The sequence below is a fragment of the Eschrichtius robustus genome, chromosome 2 (genome assembly GCF_028021215.1).
Source record: "Eschrichtius robustus isolate mEscRob2 chromosome 2, mEscRob2.pri, whole genome shotgun sequence".
NCBI lineage: Eukaryota > Metazoa > Chordata > Mammalia > Artiodactyla > Eschrichtiidae > Eschrichtius > Eschrichtius robustus.
In genome coordinates, this window is record NC_090825.1 from 177,437,763 (window position 1) to 177,452,219 (window position 14,457).

Below are 14,457 nucleotides of genomic sequence, written 5' to 3' on the forward strand. Positions count from 1 at the left end.
ACAAACGAGAAGAGTGGATGGAGATGGGAGAGCTGTCCAGATGGAGGGCCCTCCCGGCCCGCACCTCCTCCTCCTCCCTCCCCCCACTGTGTTCCCCCTACGTGGCCCCCTCACTGCTCCTCACACACGCCAGGCACAGTCCTGCCCCAGGGCCTTTGTACGTGTTTCTCCTCTGCCTGAACGCTCTTCCCCAGCTCACCATTCAGGCCTGGATCAAACGCCACCCCCTCAGAGAGGCCCTCCCTGACCACCGGCTGCAGCTGGCTCCCCACCCCACTCTCTGTCACTTATAAGTCTGCTTGGTTTAAACCTTCTTTTTTATAGTTTTGCTCCTCTGGTGGCTGCTCCCTTAGTAGCCATGAGCCCCGTGCGGGCAGCAATCACACCCTCCTGCACATCTACAGCCCAGGGAGCAGGTGCCTGGCACTTGGCAGGACCGCAGGCACCGGCACCACCCCCTTCTCCCTGGTGATGGCCCCAGGAGTCATGACGAGGTCTGGGGCCAGGGCGCCAGGGCTTGGCTCAGAGGGCACACAGGGGGCAGGAGCCCCAGGGCACAGGCTGCTTTGTGTGAGCCACCAGCTCCAACCCTCCAGTCACTCCAGAGACCAGCCAGGGCAGCAGGGACAAAGAGTTAACGCTGACCGAGTCTGTACCACGAGGCCAGGGCTGTTGATTTGTTTAATCTGCCCAATGGACCTGTAAGGCAGGTATTATGATTACCTCCACGTGACAGATGTGGAAGTTGAGGCTCGGAGAGACCAGGTCACTCGCCTGAGGTCACCCAGGATAGAGAGGGAACGGATGGACTTGATTCCAGACGGCAGGCTTCAGCCTGAGCAACGACTGCATCCAGGAAAGGATGCAGGAAAGGAAAGAGCCAGCTGAGAGCCAGCACAGCCTACCAGGCAGCGGGAAGAGCCAGTGCAAAGGTCCTGGGGTAGGACCATGCCTGCAGAGCTGGAGGGGGGGCGGGGGGCGGTCGGCAAGACGCTGTGATGCCAGAGCAGAGTCAGCGACAAGAGGTGAGGGCAGGGAGGGGACAGGCCCTGACACCACTGTCACCACTGGACCCACGTGTGGCTGGTGATTAGGGTCCATCTCCAGCGCTTCCCAGACGGGGGGCTTCCTTGGAGGCAGGGCCAGGGTCTGTCTTGGCCCCCGCTATGACCAGAGGCCAGGCCACAAGGGTGCCCAGACAACTGGATAGGGGAAACACTGGGGTCCCACCCACAGCAACACAAAATTAACTCAAAACGCATCACAAACCTACACGAACGCAAGAGCTGAGACCATAAAACCCTTAGAATAAAACAGGTATATCCTCATGACCTCGGGTCAGGTAGGGATTTCTTCGCTACAACAACCAAGGCACAGCAGCCGAAGAAAAAAGAGAGAAATGGAAGCTGGTCAAAACTGACACCACTAAGAAGATGAAAAGACAACCCACAGAATGGGAGGGAATGCTGTGAATCATCTATTGGAAGAGGGGCTCATGTCTAGAACACAGAAGGAACGCCTACAATTCAGTAATGAAAGGAAAACTAACCCAACTGGAAAATGAGCAAAGGACTTGGACAGACGTTTCTCCAAAGAGGACACACAAACGTCCAACACGCACACGAAGAGATGTTCACCATCACTAACCGTCAGGGAAATGCACACCAAGACCACGCTGAGCCCCCCACCCCCTGGTGAGGATGGGGGAGGGGAAGTGGCGCGGCCGCCGTGGGAACAAAGCGGCAGCTCCTCAGAAGGTTAAACGGAGTTTCCATCTGACCCAGCATCACCACAGCTGGGTGTCCACCCAAGAGAAATGAGGACACGTGTCCACACAAAGGCTGTACGTGAATGTTCTCAGCAGCACGAGTCACAGCATCCAAAAGGTGCAAACACCCCAAATGTCCATCGACATATGATGGATAAACACACGTGTCCTTCCACACATGGGAGCATCACTCAGCCATGAAAAGGGGTGAAGCCCCAACACCCGCTACAACGTGGATGGACCCCGAGAACATGATGCTCAGTGAGAGGAGCCAGACGCATAAGGACACACAGTGTGTGATTCCATTTACATGAAATGTCCAAACAGGCAAATCCACAGACACAGACAGTGGATTCGTGGTTGTCAGGGGCTGGGGAGGGGGATGGGGGTGACTGCTCATGGGGACGGGGCTTCCTTTTGGGGTGATGGGAATGTTCTAAAATCGATTGTGGTGATGGTCACACAACTCTGTGAATATAGTAAAAACCACTGAGTTGCACACTTTAAATAGGTAAAACCATGTGGCATGTGAATTATATCTCAACAAAGCTGTTACCCAAAAAAGTGTTTAGAAAAAAGTCTAAGTGCAGAATGAGGTCTGCAGGCCGACCTCGCTTTACTGCACTGAGCAGATACTGAGTTTTTGACAAAATGAAGGTTTGTGGAAGTCTATCGGCGCCATTTTCCCAACAGCATTTGCTCCCTTCGTGTCTCTGAGTCACACTGTGTTATTTCTCACAACATTTCAAACTTTGTCCCTACTATTATATTGTTATGCTGATCTGTGGTCAGTGATCTTTTATGTTACTATCAAAAAAAAGATTACTACTTTCTGAAGGCTCAGGTGACCGTTAGCGTTTTTTAGCAATAAAGTATTTTTAAATTAAGGTTTGTGCATTGTTTTTTAGACATAATGCTACTGTACACTTAAAAATACTACAGTATAGTGTAAAGATAACTTTTTTTTTTTCTGGCCGCATGCGGCTTGTGGGATCTTAGTTCCCCAACCAGGGATCGAACCTGTGCCCCTGGCACTGGAAGCGCAGAGTCCTAACCACTGGGCCACCAAGGAATCCCCAAAGATAACTTTTGTATCTGCTGGGAAACCAAAAATTCATGTGACTTGCTTTACTGTGGTATTTGCTTTATTTCAGGGGTCTGGAAACAAACCTGCAGTGTCTCCGAGGTCTGCTTGCATTTTACAAACTCAACAGTTGGAGGTGTGTGACCAGAGCAGGTGTGCACCGCGAGTGCCTCCCAAGGGGCTGGCAACAGAGGTCCCTGGGGTGGGTATGAGGGTGGGGCCAGGCCTGTATCTCGTGCCAGAAACACACAGCAGCTTTCCAAAGGAGGGAAAAGAAAAATCACGAGAAAGCTGAATTCTGGGGGGGCGGTGGGGGGCACATGCAAAGGCCCTGTGGTGACAGGACACTCTCCGGGAACAGCAAAGAAAGGGTCTGTTGTGGCTGGAGGGGAGGGTGCAGCTGGGGGCCAAGCCCTGACCAGCAGCCCATGCTGCCCCCCCCCATTTCACTGCACAGAGCAAGTGTTTCCACAGTGGTAAACAGGAAACCTTGCAAAGGACAGGGCCAGGGGTGGGGGTGGGGAGCAGGGTGTTAATCCAGAACTCACAGGCCCTAAGTGAAAGAAGGTTCCAGAACCTTCACCACTCATGCCACAGACACAGCCTAACACCCGTCTGGGCTGAGCACCGGCCCGCCACCAAAGTTCAGGGCCCGAGGCTCTGGGCAGAGACGGCCCTCAGGTCAGCAGACAATAACCACATGGAAGGTCTAAGGGGGGCGGACTCGGCCATGGAAATCGGGTGGGCTTCCTGGAGGAGCAGGCAGAGGACGGACTGTACAGGGGGGAGGAGGACCAAGACAAGGAGGGTGGCTCCGGGGGTCACCAGGCACATTCTCAGTGGCTCCGCAGGTGGAAGGGTTCAGGCGGCTGGGTCAGGGTCACAGAGGGGCTGTCAGCCCAGGAAGGAGGCTTGCCCAGTCTCGGGCCCTTGGAGGGCCCCGCCGACCCCACGTCTCCAAATGCCGCGTGTGATCCTGGACTGAATCCGGGAGAGGGAAAAAAAGTTACCATACGGGACGGTTTGGGTTAATTCACAAAACTGTGAATCCCGACTGCGGGCCGCGCCGATGTTCCGTTTCCTCCACGTGACCCCTGCCCTCAGCTCAGAGAGCGTCTTTGTTGATCGGACGTACAGCCCGTCCTCCGTCCTCCTTCCTTACAGATTCCACGTCTGCAAGTCCACCTACCGGCTGGAATTTATCTGTAACCCACACGCGCAGGGCTGCCACGCTCCTTCTCAGGCACACGCAGGGCAGCGAGGTCTCGGGTGCCCTACACACGTGCCCAGCGAGCCCGAGCCAGGCGACGCCCTGCCTGCTCGGTTCAGCTCTCAGACCACAGACAAGTGTACTTTCCGTGGTCTCTTTAGTGCCATGTTTTCTGCATTTTTGTGTTTTTGGTGAGTGATTCTGCATCTAAAACTGCCCCCCAGCATAGAGCTGAAGTGCTTGCTGGCCGGTGTCCCAAGTGCAGGAGGGCAGTGACGTGCTCACGGGGACAGTACGTGTGTTAGATGAGCTTCGTTCAGGCAAGGGTTACAGCCCCGCCGTGAATGAATCAACAACTGGTATCAGACAAGGCGTCTTTAAACAGAAACGTACATCACACGAGGCTGCTGCATGGGGATCAGTTGTGACGATGGGGTGACAGAGGCGGAGCCTGGCCCCGCGTGTCCTCCCTCCCTTGGCAGAGGGCGTGTGGATGTCGCCAGAGTGTCCCTGCAACTTTCCGCAGGCTTCACAGGTTTCAAAATAAAACGTTAAAAAAATAATAATATATACGGAGACAGGTAAACATCCGGAACAACGGTCATTACCTCTGTAGAAACGGAGGGTCGAGACAAATAAATGCTCACTTTCCACTGACTGCAGGTCTGGGCTGCTGCTTTTTTCCAGTAAGCATGTTATTATTTGTAGCTGAAGGCATGCCTTTCGCACGAAGACAGAGGCAGATGAGGGGAGCCGAACAGAAAGCCCAGAAATAGACCAGCTACACGCAAGTATCTGTTCTGTAATCAAGGTGGCATCTGAAATCCGTGAGGAAAGCAGATTATCCAGGAAGTGGGGCTGGGCTGACCCTGAGCCACCTGGGAAGACTTGGCTCAATTAAACCCTTGTACATCTTATGCCAGGATAAATGCCAAATATAACAAGAATTTAAATGTAAAGAAAAAAATAAGTAAAATTATAGAAATACTAGAAGAATTTAACTGTAACCTCGGAACAGAGGACACATTTCCATCATGACACCAAACTGGGAAACCATAAAAAGAGACTGATAGGGACTTCCCTGGTGGTGCAGTGGTTAAGAATCCACCTGCCGATGCAGGGGACCCAGGTTCGAACCCTGGTCCAGGAAGATCCCACATGCCACGGAGCAGCTAAGCCCGTGTGCCATAACTACTGAGCGTGTGCTCTAGAGCCCGAGAGCCACAACTACTGAGCCCACGCACCACAACTACTGAAGCCCACGTGCCTAGAGCCCGTGCTCTGCAACAAGAGATGCCACTACAATGAGAAGCCTGTGCACCACAACGAAGAGTAGCCCTCGCTTGCTACAACTAGAGAAAGCCCACACGTAGCAACGAAGACCCAACACAGCCAAAAATAAATTAAATACATAAGTAAATAGAAGATACTATCTAAAAAAAAAAAAAAGAGAGAGAGGCTGATAAATGGGACCACATGAAAACAAAAACACCTGCCTGGCATTGATAATCATCTTAAGAGAAGATGGGGAAAAGCTACTTAAACTTACTCGTATCGTGGATTTAAAAAAAAAAATCTTCCATAATATATAAAGAGCTCCCACAGATCAATAAGAAAAAGACTGGTAAGTAATTTGAAAATGGGAAAAATACAATCAGTATACAGCTTCCAGAAAATGAATAAGAGTCCTGAGGTGTGTAGGATTAAATGCAGGAATGGGGTGAGTGGTGAAAAGGGGTCTGTGAGTGTGGAATCAAGACAAGACAGAGTGGAGACCTGAACGCTTGTGGGGGCAAAGGCACCAAGGACTCCCTGGTGGTCGATGCTCCATTTACCAGCTCTGACAAAGTGCAGGATGCTGTCAAGGTGAGGCAGTCCAGTGCCACTGGACTGCCGTGTGACCTGGGCGGGCAAGTCTCTGCTCCCTTTGCTGGGATACATTTTTAATAAAACAAAGATGAAACATTAAAAGGAAAAAATACGTGAAGACATTTCCCTCTGATTCACGTTTCCCTCTGATTCACGTTATGATAAATACAAGCTGCAACTATGCCCAGACCTCCCTTTGTGCCGTAAGTTTGGCAAAGATGGAAGAAATGGGCGAGGCACGGCACTCTCACCCTTGCTGGAGGGAACTCAGAACGGTTCACCTTGGGTTCATCACGTGCATCTTATGATGCTCTGACATCTCGGGGGCCTTGCAGACCTGGGGACTGTCCCTCCTGGAGTCAGCCAACCCCTAGATCACAAACCACCTGCCTGTGAGCACATCTCTGCTGTGCCAACCAAGCCACTACGGGCCACACCCTCAGCACTCCTCATCCTGCTCACACGCAAGCCCAGGGGCACCGCCTCAACCGCCCCCAGCCAGAGCCCATGCCAGCCCACAGCCGCCGCCATCGAACGAGCCGATCCCAAGCTGGCTCAGGGTGCCAACGGTGCCCATCCCTCCCGTCCTGCGGAAACCCCAGGAAAGACCCATGCTTTCTCTGCGTCCAACCTGGCTTGCAGAGACGCCTCCATTCCCCACAAGCTAAGCCCCGTCCTGGACGGTTCGCATGAGCTGGCTCATCTAATCCTCATGGGATCCCCAAGAGGAAGGCGTGCCTGGATGCCGCTTCACCAATGAGCTTCCCATGGCTGCTGGGACCCTGCATCCTGCCTCTTCTCCACCTGCGCCCGCCCCCTTGGTCACCTCCCCTCGTCACACGCTGTAAAGGCCATGTCCTGCCAGGGGCGCTAAGACGTGTCCCCCCATGGACCCATCGGCTGCCTGGTCATCGCTCTGCACGAGGAGGCCCTTTCCCTGCCTCGTCCCCACCTCCTCGCCCCATGGCCGTCTGCCCAACCACCCCCTGCGCTCCAGACTCGGTCCTCTGCCCCCCACGTCTCCACGTCTCATACTCGCACTGCGCCCGACCGTCCCCCATCTCAGCCGAGGCAGCTTGTCCTTCCAGGGTCTCAGACCCCAACCTGGGAGTCACCCTCTACTCCCCTCCCCTCCCCCGCCACACTCAACCCTTCAGTAAGTCCGGTCGACTCGGCTTCTAAAATCTACTCTGCATCACTCCTTCCTCCTGCCTCCACCCGAGCCCAAGTCCCAGCATCACCACCTGGACCAGCACAGTCCCCTCCACCCTGGTCCCCAGCTCCCACCCTCCCTCCCCACAGTCTTTCCCCCACAGCGGCCAGAAGTAGCTCATGAGCACCTGAGTCAGGCCCCACCCCTCCTCTGCCCACAGCCCTCCAGGGATCCCTCCTCCCTCGGGGTAAAAGCCCAAGTCCTCCCTGCGGCCCACAAGGTCCTGTCCGACCTGCCCCGTCCCCTCCCTGCCCCCCCTCTTCCCTCTCTCCCCCTCGCTCACTCTGCCCCATCCACATGGACCTCCTTACTGTTCCTGCAACAACCCAGGCACAGTCCTGCCCCAGGGCCTTTGCACGGACTGTGCTCTCTGCCTGGGAGCCTCTCCCCACACCCCCTCAGTGCACATCCCCTCCTTCCTGCAGATCTCTGCTCAGATGTCGCCCGTCGCCCCTCCTGAGTACCTGGCCTCTATCAGCTCCCCCAACGCCCGTTTTTCTCTCCCCTTCTCTGCTCTGCTCTTCCCCGCGGCACTCGCCTCCCCTGCCGTGTTACATCTCTCTCTCCTTTCTTCACTTACTGTTTGCACACACCGCACCCGCACCCCCGGCATGCACACAAGGACCGTGCCCGTCTCATTCGGGCCTCCCCAGCACCTGGCCTGAGCAGTCTTCAGCAGCATCTGCTCACAAACACCTGACCTGTACCCCACAGCCCAAAACTTCCAACGGCAACCCCGTGCCCCCAGGATAACGGCCCATATGTGTGCATGACATGCGCATGATCGAGACAGAAGAGCAACTGGGGCAGATGCTGGGGTCCCTTTCCTCAGTCAGAGCCAGAGGCCAGGTCTCCAAATGCCTTTCCACTGGCTCAGGCACTTGGGGCCCCTCAGGCTGGACCCCTAACCCCTCCATGGGGCCTGGTGGCACCTAGTACAGGGGTCCCGAGGCTAATCCCCAGGTCAGTAATCCCCCCACGTGGGCAGTCCCCACTGTCCAGCTGGCAGCAGCCAGGAAATCCCCAGCAGGGTCCCGACCTGCCCTGTCACACGTGGTGCCACACGGCTTAGTGGGGACAGCGGGAACAGGAGGGCCCGGGGCCTGGTCACCAGGCTGGTAAATGCCCGGGCCACACGGCTGTTACTTAACGAGCACCGCCGGGGGTGCGGGTCTCACCTCTCCATGCCCCGCCGAATCCCTGGGACCCCTGCCCTCATTCTGAGAGGCGGAGGCAGGCACACTGTCCTCAGCCCAGGCAGGGCTGAGCCCAGTCAAGCCCCAGGCCGCCCTGCCCAGGATCCCCAGACCTGCTCCTCCTTGGGCCTCGCCAACCGCCCTCCCCCCACCAACTCCAGGGTGCAGGCCTCCCTCCCCTCCCTCCCCCACCACGAGACCACCGTCCAGGCCCCCAGCCCCACTCACCTGGACACCCACCCCCGCAGCCCCTCCCCACCACGCAGGCAGAGGGCTCTCGCTCTGTAAAACGTGACTCTCTGCCCTGCTTAAACCCACCAGCACCACCGACTGGCCTCAGACCAGAACCCAAGCAGGGCCAGGCCCCCCACCCCTTCCCTTCTGAGGAACGAATCACGCTCATTCCTGCCTCAGGGCCTTTGCACTGCTGATCCCTCTGCTTGAATGCTCAACCGCGGCTGCTATGTCTCACTTGGGTCACCTGCTCCCCTGACCACCTGGCAGCAGCAGGCCCTGGTCACCCCCTGGGGCCACGGCGCCCGTTTCACTGCCCTGGCAGCTCCCCATGGGCCGGCGTGGTCTGACTTAGGGGTCGGCAAGCGTTCTCCGTAGAGGACCAGCCAGTGAGTGTCTCCGACTTTGCAGGCCACGGGTCTCTGTCTCAACTCTCAGCTCTGCCGCTGTAGCTAGACAGCCCCGTGGACCACAGGCGATTGACAGGGAGTGGCGAAGCGCCAGGAAGACGTGACAGACAAAAACCGGCAGGCGGGATGGACCCGGGGCCTCAGTCTGCAACCGCTGGCCTCACCTATTTACTAGCTCGCCATCGCATCCTGACCCGCACCAATCTGAAGGTGAGGGAGCCCAGGCGCCGGACACCCGCCCCCCCAGCAGGTGCTCCATAACGTCCAACAGGCCCTGCCCAAGGGCAAAGCAACAGGTGATCGCACGTCCCCGTGAGCCGAGTCAGATGGCAGCCCCGCCTGCCCAGGCTCTGGGGGAAGCGGTCCCTCGAGCTGGCACCCATGTGGGGCTGGCCAGGCCAGCACCCTTCCAGGGCTCTACAAGCCAATCGACCTGATCCAGCTCCACGAGAAAGGCACAGTCATCACACCCATTTCACAGATGGAGACACCGAGGCAGAGGACCCCCTGGCTAGCAACGGTGGTCCGGCTCCCAAGGCCTCTCCACGGAGAGGACCAGGCTGCCGGCCCAAGCGCCGGACATGGCCTCACTAGAAAGTGGCCAGGGCGGGATTAGAACCGGAGCCTTCTGCCTCCAAAGGCCATTGTTGACTCCCAACGAGCAGACGAGGGACGCTGCTGCTGCCCACGGTTACAATCCGCCCACAGCTACAGAGGAGGTCCCTGGTGATGAGGCCCCACCCCCAGCCATGCTGGCCCGACGCTGCTTTTCGAGCACATGAGGCCTTTTGCTTGGGCCCTGCTGGCTTCCTGCGCCTCCTTCAGGCCTCCCTCAAATGTCACGGGAAGCCTCGTTGAGAGGACACAGTAGAGCAAGAACTTGAAAGAACTAAGGAAGCAAATGACAGGGATACGGAGGATGAGCATCCCAGGCAGAGGGCACAGTGCGGCAGCACCAGGCCTGGCGAGCTGGAGGAACCGCGAGGAGGTCAATGGGTCCGGAACAGAGTGGGCGAGGGGGAGACAGGGAGGAGGGGAGGGCAGGGAGGGGACAGGGCAGGTCGTGCAGGGCCTTGTGGGCCGCAGGGAGGACTTGGGCTTTTACACCCAGGAGGTGGGACCCTGGAGGGCTGTGGGCAGAGGAGGGGCGGGGCCTGAGTCAGCTTTTAGTGGGAGCCTTCTGGAGTGAGCGGGAGGGAGCACAGGAAGAGACAGGGGGCCAGGCCAGCCATGGATGATGGGACTGAACCAGGTGGCGGCAGAGGAGTGGGGAGCAAATGGGTGGATTTTCGGTCCACTTTGATGACAAAGCCGACATAATTTGCCACCAGGTTAGACGTGGGAGGGGCCAGGGGTCAGCGGGGAATGCAGCTGACTATTCTGAGAGATCACGGAAGCAGGAAGGACAGGAGGGAAACTGCTCAGAAACACCAGGCCACAGCGCAGGCCAAAGCCCACAGGGGCCCCGTGAATGTGCCCAAGAGCCCAGCCTTTCTGAGATCCTCCACAGAACCAGGCACTCCACAGAGTCCCCAAAAGCCAGCAGAGAACAGCATCGGGCCTTCCCTGGACCGGGGCTCGGAAGCCCGGGAGTTTAAAGTAACCGGATTCTAAAACACCACCGATACATTTCACCTCCCATCAGATTGGCCAAAATGACCGAGGCCGATAACATCCGGAGCTGGCAACGCTGCAAGGAGACAGACAGTCTCTCTTGGCTCCTGCCAGACCTTTCCAGAAAGCCAGGGGGCATCAATCTGGTTGCGCCTGACCCAGCGGTTCCAAGGCGGGGACTCCAACCACTAGAACTGAGAGCACCATGGCTACAGGCCCACGTTCAAAGATGTTTACTGCAGCATCGCTTGTGACAACAAAAGGCAGCTCCAGAAACCACTGGATTGTCCCTCAGCAGGAAGCTCGTGCCTAAAGGGGGTGGGCTGTCACTAAAGTTCACCAAGCGCCCTCCACCCGCTGACGCACTAAGTCAGGTAAAGCTGGCAGTGTGGCCCCATTTTACAGATGGAGACACTGAGGCTCAGAGAGATCAAAGCATTTGCCCTGTGAGGTCACAGAGAAATTGAGTGGAACCCAGGCAGGATAAGGGGTTTCCACCTTCTCAATCACAGCACCATATTCTCTCTCTCTGAAGAAAAGAATTGATACCAACGTGGGGAAAAAAAGCCGTATTATGGATAAAAAGCAAGCAAGTTACAGAATGATGGGTGAAGTACGGCAGCCCTCACCCCGGGTGACTGTGTCTTCAGGGGACATTGGGCGATGTTCAGGGACATCTGTGGTTGTCAGGACTGGGGGGGCTCCTGGCATCAAGTGGGTGGGGGCAGGGATGCCGCTGGACCCCACAGTGCCCAGGACGGCGCCCACAACAAAGAACTTTCCAGCCCCAAACTAGCGCTGAGGCATCGAGACTCTGGCATTGTACGAACCCCCTGGTGAGCAAGCAGACCCATCTGTGTGTTTACGCATCGGTTCGAGCAGCAGGAAAGGCATGGACAGTTGTTCCCCAAACTTAAGAGAAACGGGTTCGGCGGAGGAGAGACAGCTATTAGCCCTAAAGTGAGTGAAATAAGTGATCAGCTGTGGGAACCGGATTTCTGCGGGTTTGAGGACAGGAGCAGGGACAGCCCCTTATGGGCCAGGTCCCTGTGCTCAGACCCAACCACAGCCGGGGCCTGAGACTTTATCTGCCCCCATCAGATCACCTAGCCCCTGATAAGACAAGTGTATGCTGTGTGGCTTTCCTGTGGGCACTGCATCCTAGGCTATTGTGTCTCTGCCCACCACAGGGCAGAGGGCTGCTGAAGGAGGTCAGGGGGCTGAGAAAGGACTTCAGCCGGGTCCCTCTGCCATGTCTGGGGCTGGCCAGGCAGGGCATCGCTGCCAGCAAAGACCGGGAGCCAGAGGGCCGGATGGTTGGAGCTGAACCAGGGTAACCCACCAAGCAGCTCCAGATGGCAGCAGGAAAGGAAGCGGTGGGAGTCCTCTGGAGCCCGGGGGAGCTCGCTCGCTCTGGCTCTTTCTCCAGACATTTCTCCCAACTCCCAGGCAGCACAGCATCTGCCTGCCTGCCAAGGAAGCTTCGGGAGGCCCGGGGGAGAAGGAGGATGGATGCCCCTGTGGGTGTCTACAGGGGACTCGCCAGAGAGGGCTGCCTGGAACAGAGAACTCCGCGGATCCAGAAACTTCCTATTTGGGAGCCTGCAACCTTGACCAAGAAGGAACCAGGCAGTGGCTGGGCTCTGCACACCGCCCCAGGGAAAGGCAGACCGTGGGCCCACAGGGCTGGGCGAGGCTGCCTCCTTCCCCAAACCTGCTCTGCTAGAGGGCCAGGGAGGCATGCCAAGGAGAGGAGCTCAAGAAAGCAGTGCCCCTACAGAGCTACGGCAGCCCCCCAACATCCAGGGAAAAGGCTGCAGGGGACCTTCTCTCTCCCCCACCTGCTTGCCAAGCCCTGGCACTGAAGGTGCCTGGAGATGTCATCCCCCTACCTACCTCCGGTTACAGGAGGTAAACTGAGACCCAGAAAGGGAAGGAATGGCCAGTGGACTAGAAACCAGGTCTGGTGAATTCCACAAAACTGAGGTAGTCAGGAGGCTGACCCAGCTGGCCTCGGAGACCCCCCACTTCCGCCACAGCAGCCCCTGCCCTTAACGACCAGTAGGATGTGCCCACAGGGTGACGGCTTGCAGGGGAACGGGTGAGGCCCGGAAGCTGATACCAGCAAAGTGGACGGCCCCGAGCAGTGGGTCCAGACGGTGGGGGGGGGGGGAGGGGGGGGGAACATGTGGGACAGCGTCACCCCTTGGAGGCAGGGCCCCCCACCGGAACGGGGGTACTCCACTATCCCACATGCAGAGCAGCCCCCTGACAACAAGACTGGGTGGGACGTCGTCCCCAAGCGCCCTCAGCAGGAGGCAGTGCACCCACCTACCGCGCGTCCTAAATAGGGGTCGCATCCCTCCCAGAGGTGAGGACCCATCTTCCCCGCATGCCTCCAACGGGGTCTGCTCCACCCACAGCCTCCCAGAATGGGGCCCTGCGCCCACCCCCGCTCCCAGACAGGCGGCTCCCCCAAGAACCCCGGGAATGGGCGGCGCCACCCCGACCCCAGGGCGGGGCGTCTCGGGCCCCGCGGAGCGTCCCCCGGCCCCGGAGTGGGGCGTTCCATCCCCCCCGCGAGCGCCCCCGAGTGGAACGTTCCGGCCTCCCCGCTGCGGGTCCCGACGCCCCTCCGGCGCTCGGACGGGTCCACTGGGCCCCGGCAGGGGGGGGCAGGCGGGTCCATTCGGGGAGCGGGGAGAGAAGGAGGAAGGTCCGGAACCGTTACCTGCTGCCGCACTGCTCTCTGCCGCCCAGGCCGCCTCCGAGGTCACGGCCCCCGCCTCGGCGCTCTCCGCCTCGTCCGGCACCTCCAGCTCCATGGCCGCGCGCGGACCTGCCGGCGGGCGGGCGGGCGGCCGGAGGCTGCTACCCGAGCTGCGGCCGCCGCCGCCGCTGAACAACAACCGCCACCGGCTGGAGATCTGAAGGAGGGGGCCGGGCCCAGGGAGTGAGGGGCGGGCCCGGGGCGGGGCCAGGCGCTGCGCCATCGCGCACCGCGCGCACCGCCAATTGGAGCTCGGGGGCGGGGCCTGCGTGCGTCCCGGGCCCCGGGAGCGCCGCGAGCGCCCTCACGTGCCCAGGGGGTGGAAGGGCAGCGCCGTTCCTGTCAATATTACTGTAGTACGTAAGAGCGTTATTATACATAACGAGCATAAATAATAATTACAGTTAAAAATTGTCATATTAAAAATAAAATTTATATTACATATGCTTATGTTTGATATAAATAATAGTTACGTAATAATAAGAAACAAATTTTTATCATTATGCACAATATACAAATTATATGTGATATTGTCATGATACATTAACGTGACTATTAAACAAACAGTAATATGGTTTTGTAATAAGTAATATTAATATGTAACGTAAAAATATTATTTATGATATATAACGTAGTAAAAATTAGTTATATGTAACAATAATATCCTTAAATGCCAAGCTTAGTGCTAAAGCCTTTATATGCAATACCTCCATAAGTTAGGGACCTGCTTTTTGTTTCCTTTCTTTTTAACTACTACCATATTCTCAATACCTAACGCAGAACATTACACCTAGAAGACAATAAATATTTGATAATATTGATCAACCGGATGGAAACTATTATCATCCCCATTTTACACATGAGAAAACAGGAGCGCAGAGAGCTGAAGCCACGTGTTTGGTATCACACAAAGGACCGTGCTGTGAAGCGTCCCCTTTAGTTATTGTATTAAGAATAATAATATTATTTAAGTCTAATGGTGAACTCACCAACGACATGGTTAGGCAGTCATTCATTCTGAGGTCATGGTTTGGGGAGTAATAAATGTTGCTATTAGTAGTTTTATTCATTATTAATGATTTCTGCTGG

At 56.9% G+C, this 14,457-nt stretch overlaps 1 protein-coding gene across 7 annotated transcripts in view; it reads right to left on the minus strand.

Annotated features, from left to right (window-relative positions):
* Positions 1–13,505, minus strand: part of PIP5K1C (phosphatidylinositol-4-phosphate 5-kinase type 1 gamma) — a 59,704-nt gene extending 46,199 nt beyond the window's left edge. For all 7 annotated transcript variants that reach the window (XM_068537308.1, XM_068537307.1, XM_068537312.1 and 4 more), the window contains exon 1: positions 13,330–13,505. In XM_068537308.1, coding sequence (XP_068393409.1) covers positions 13,330–13,423 — 94 coding nt within the window. In that variant the 5' untranslated portion in view covers positions 13,424–13,505. The remainder of the gene's footprint in view (positions 1–13,329) is intronic.
* Positions 13,506–14,457: the final 952 nt, after the last annotated feature.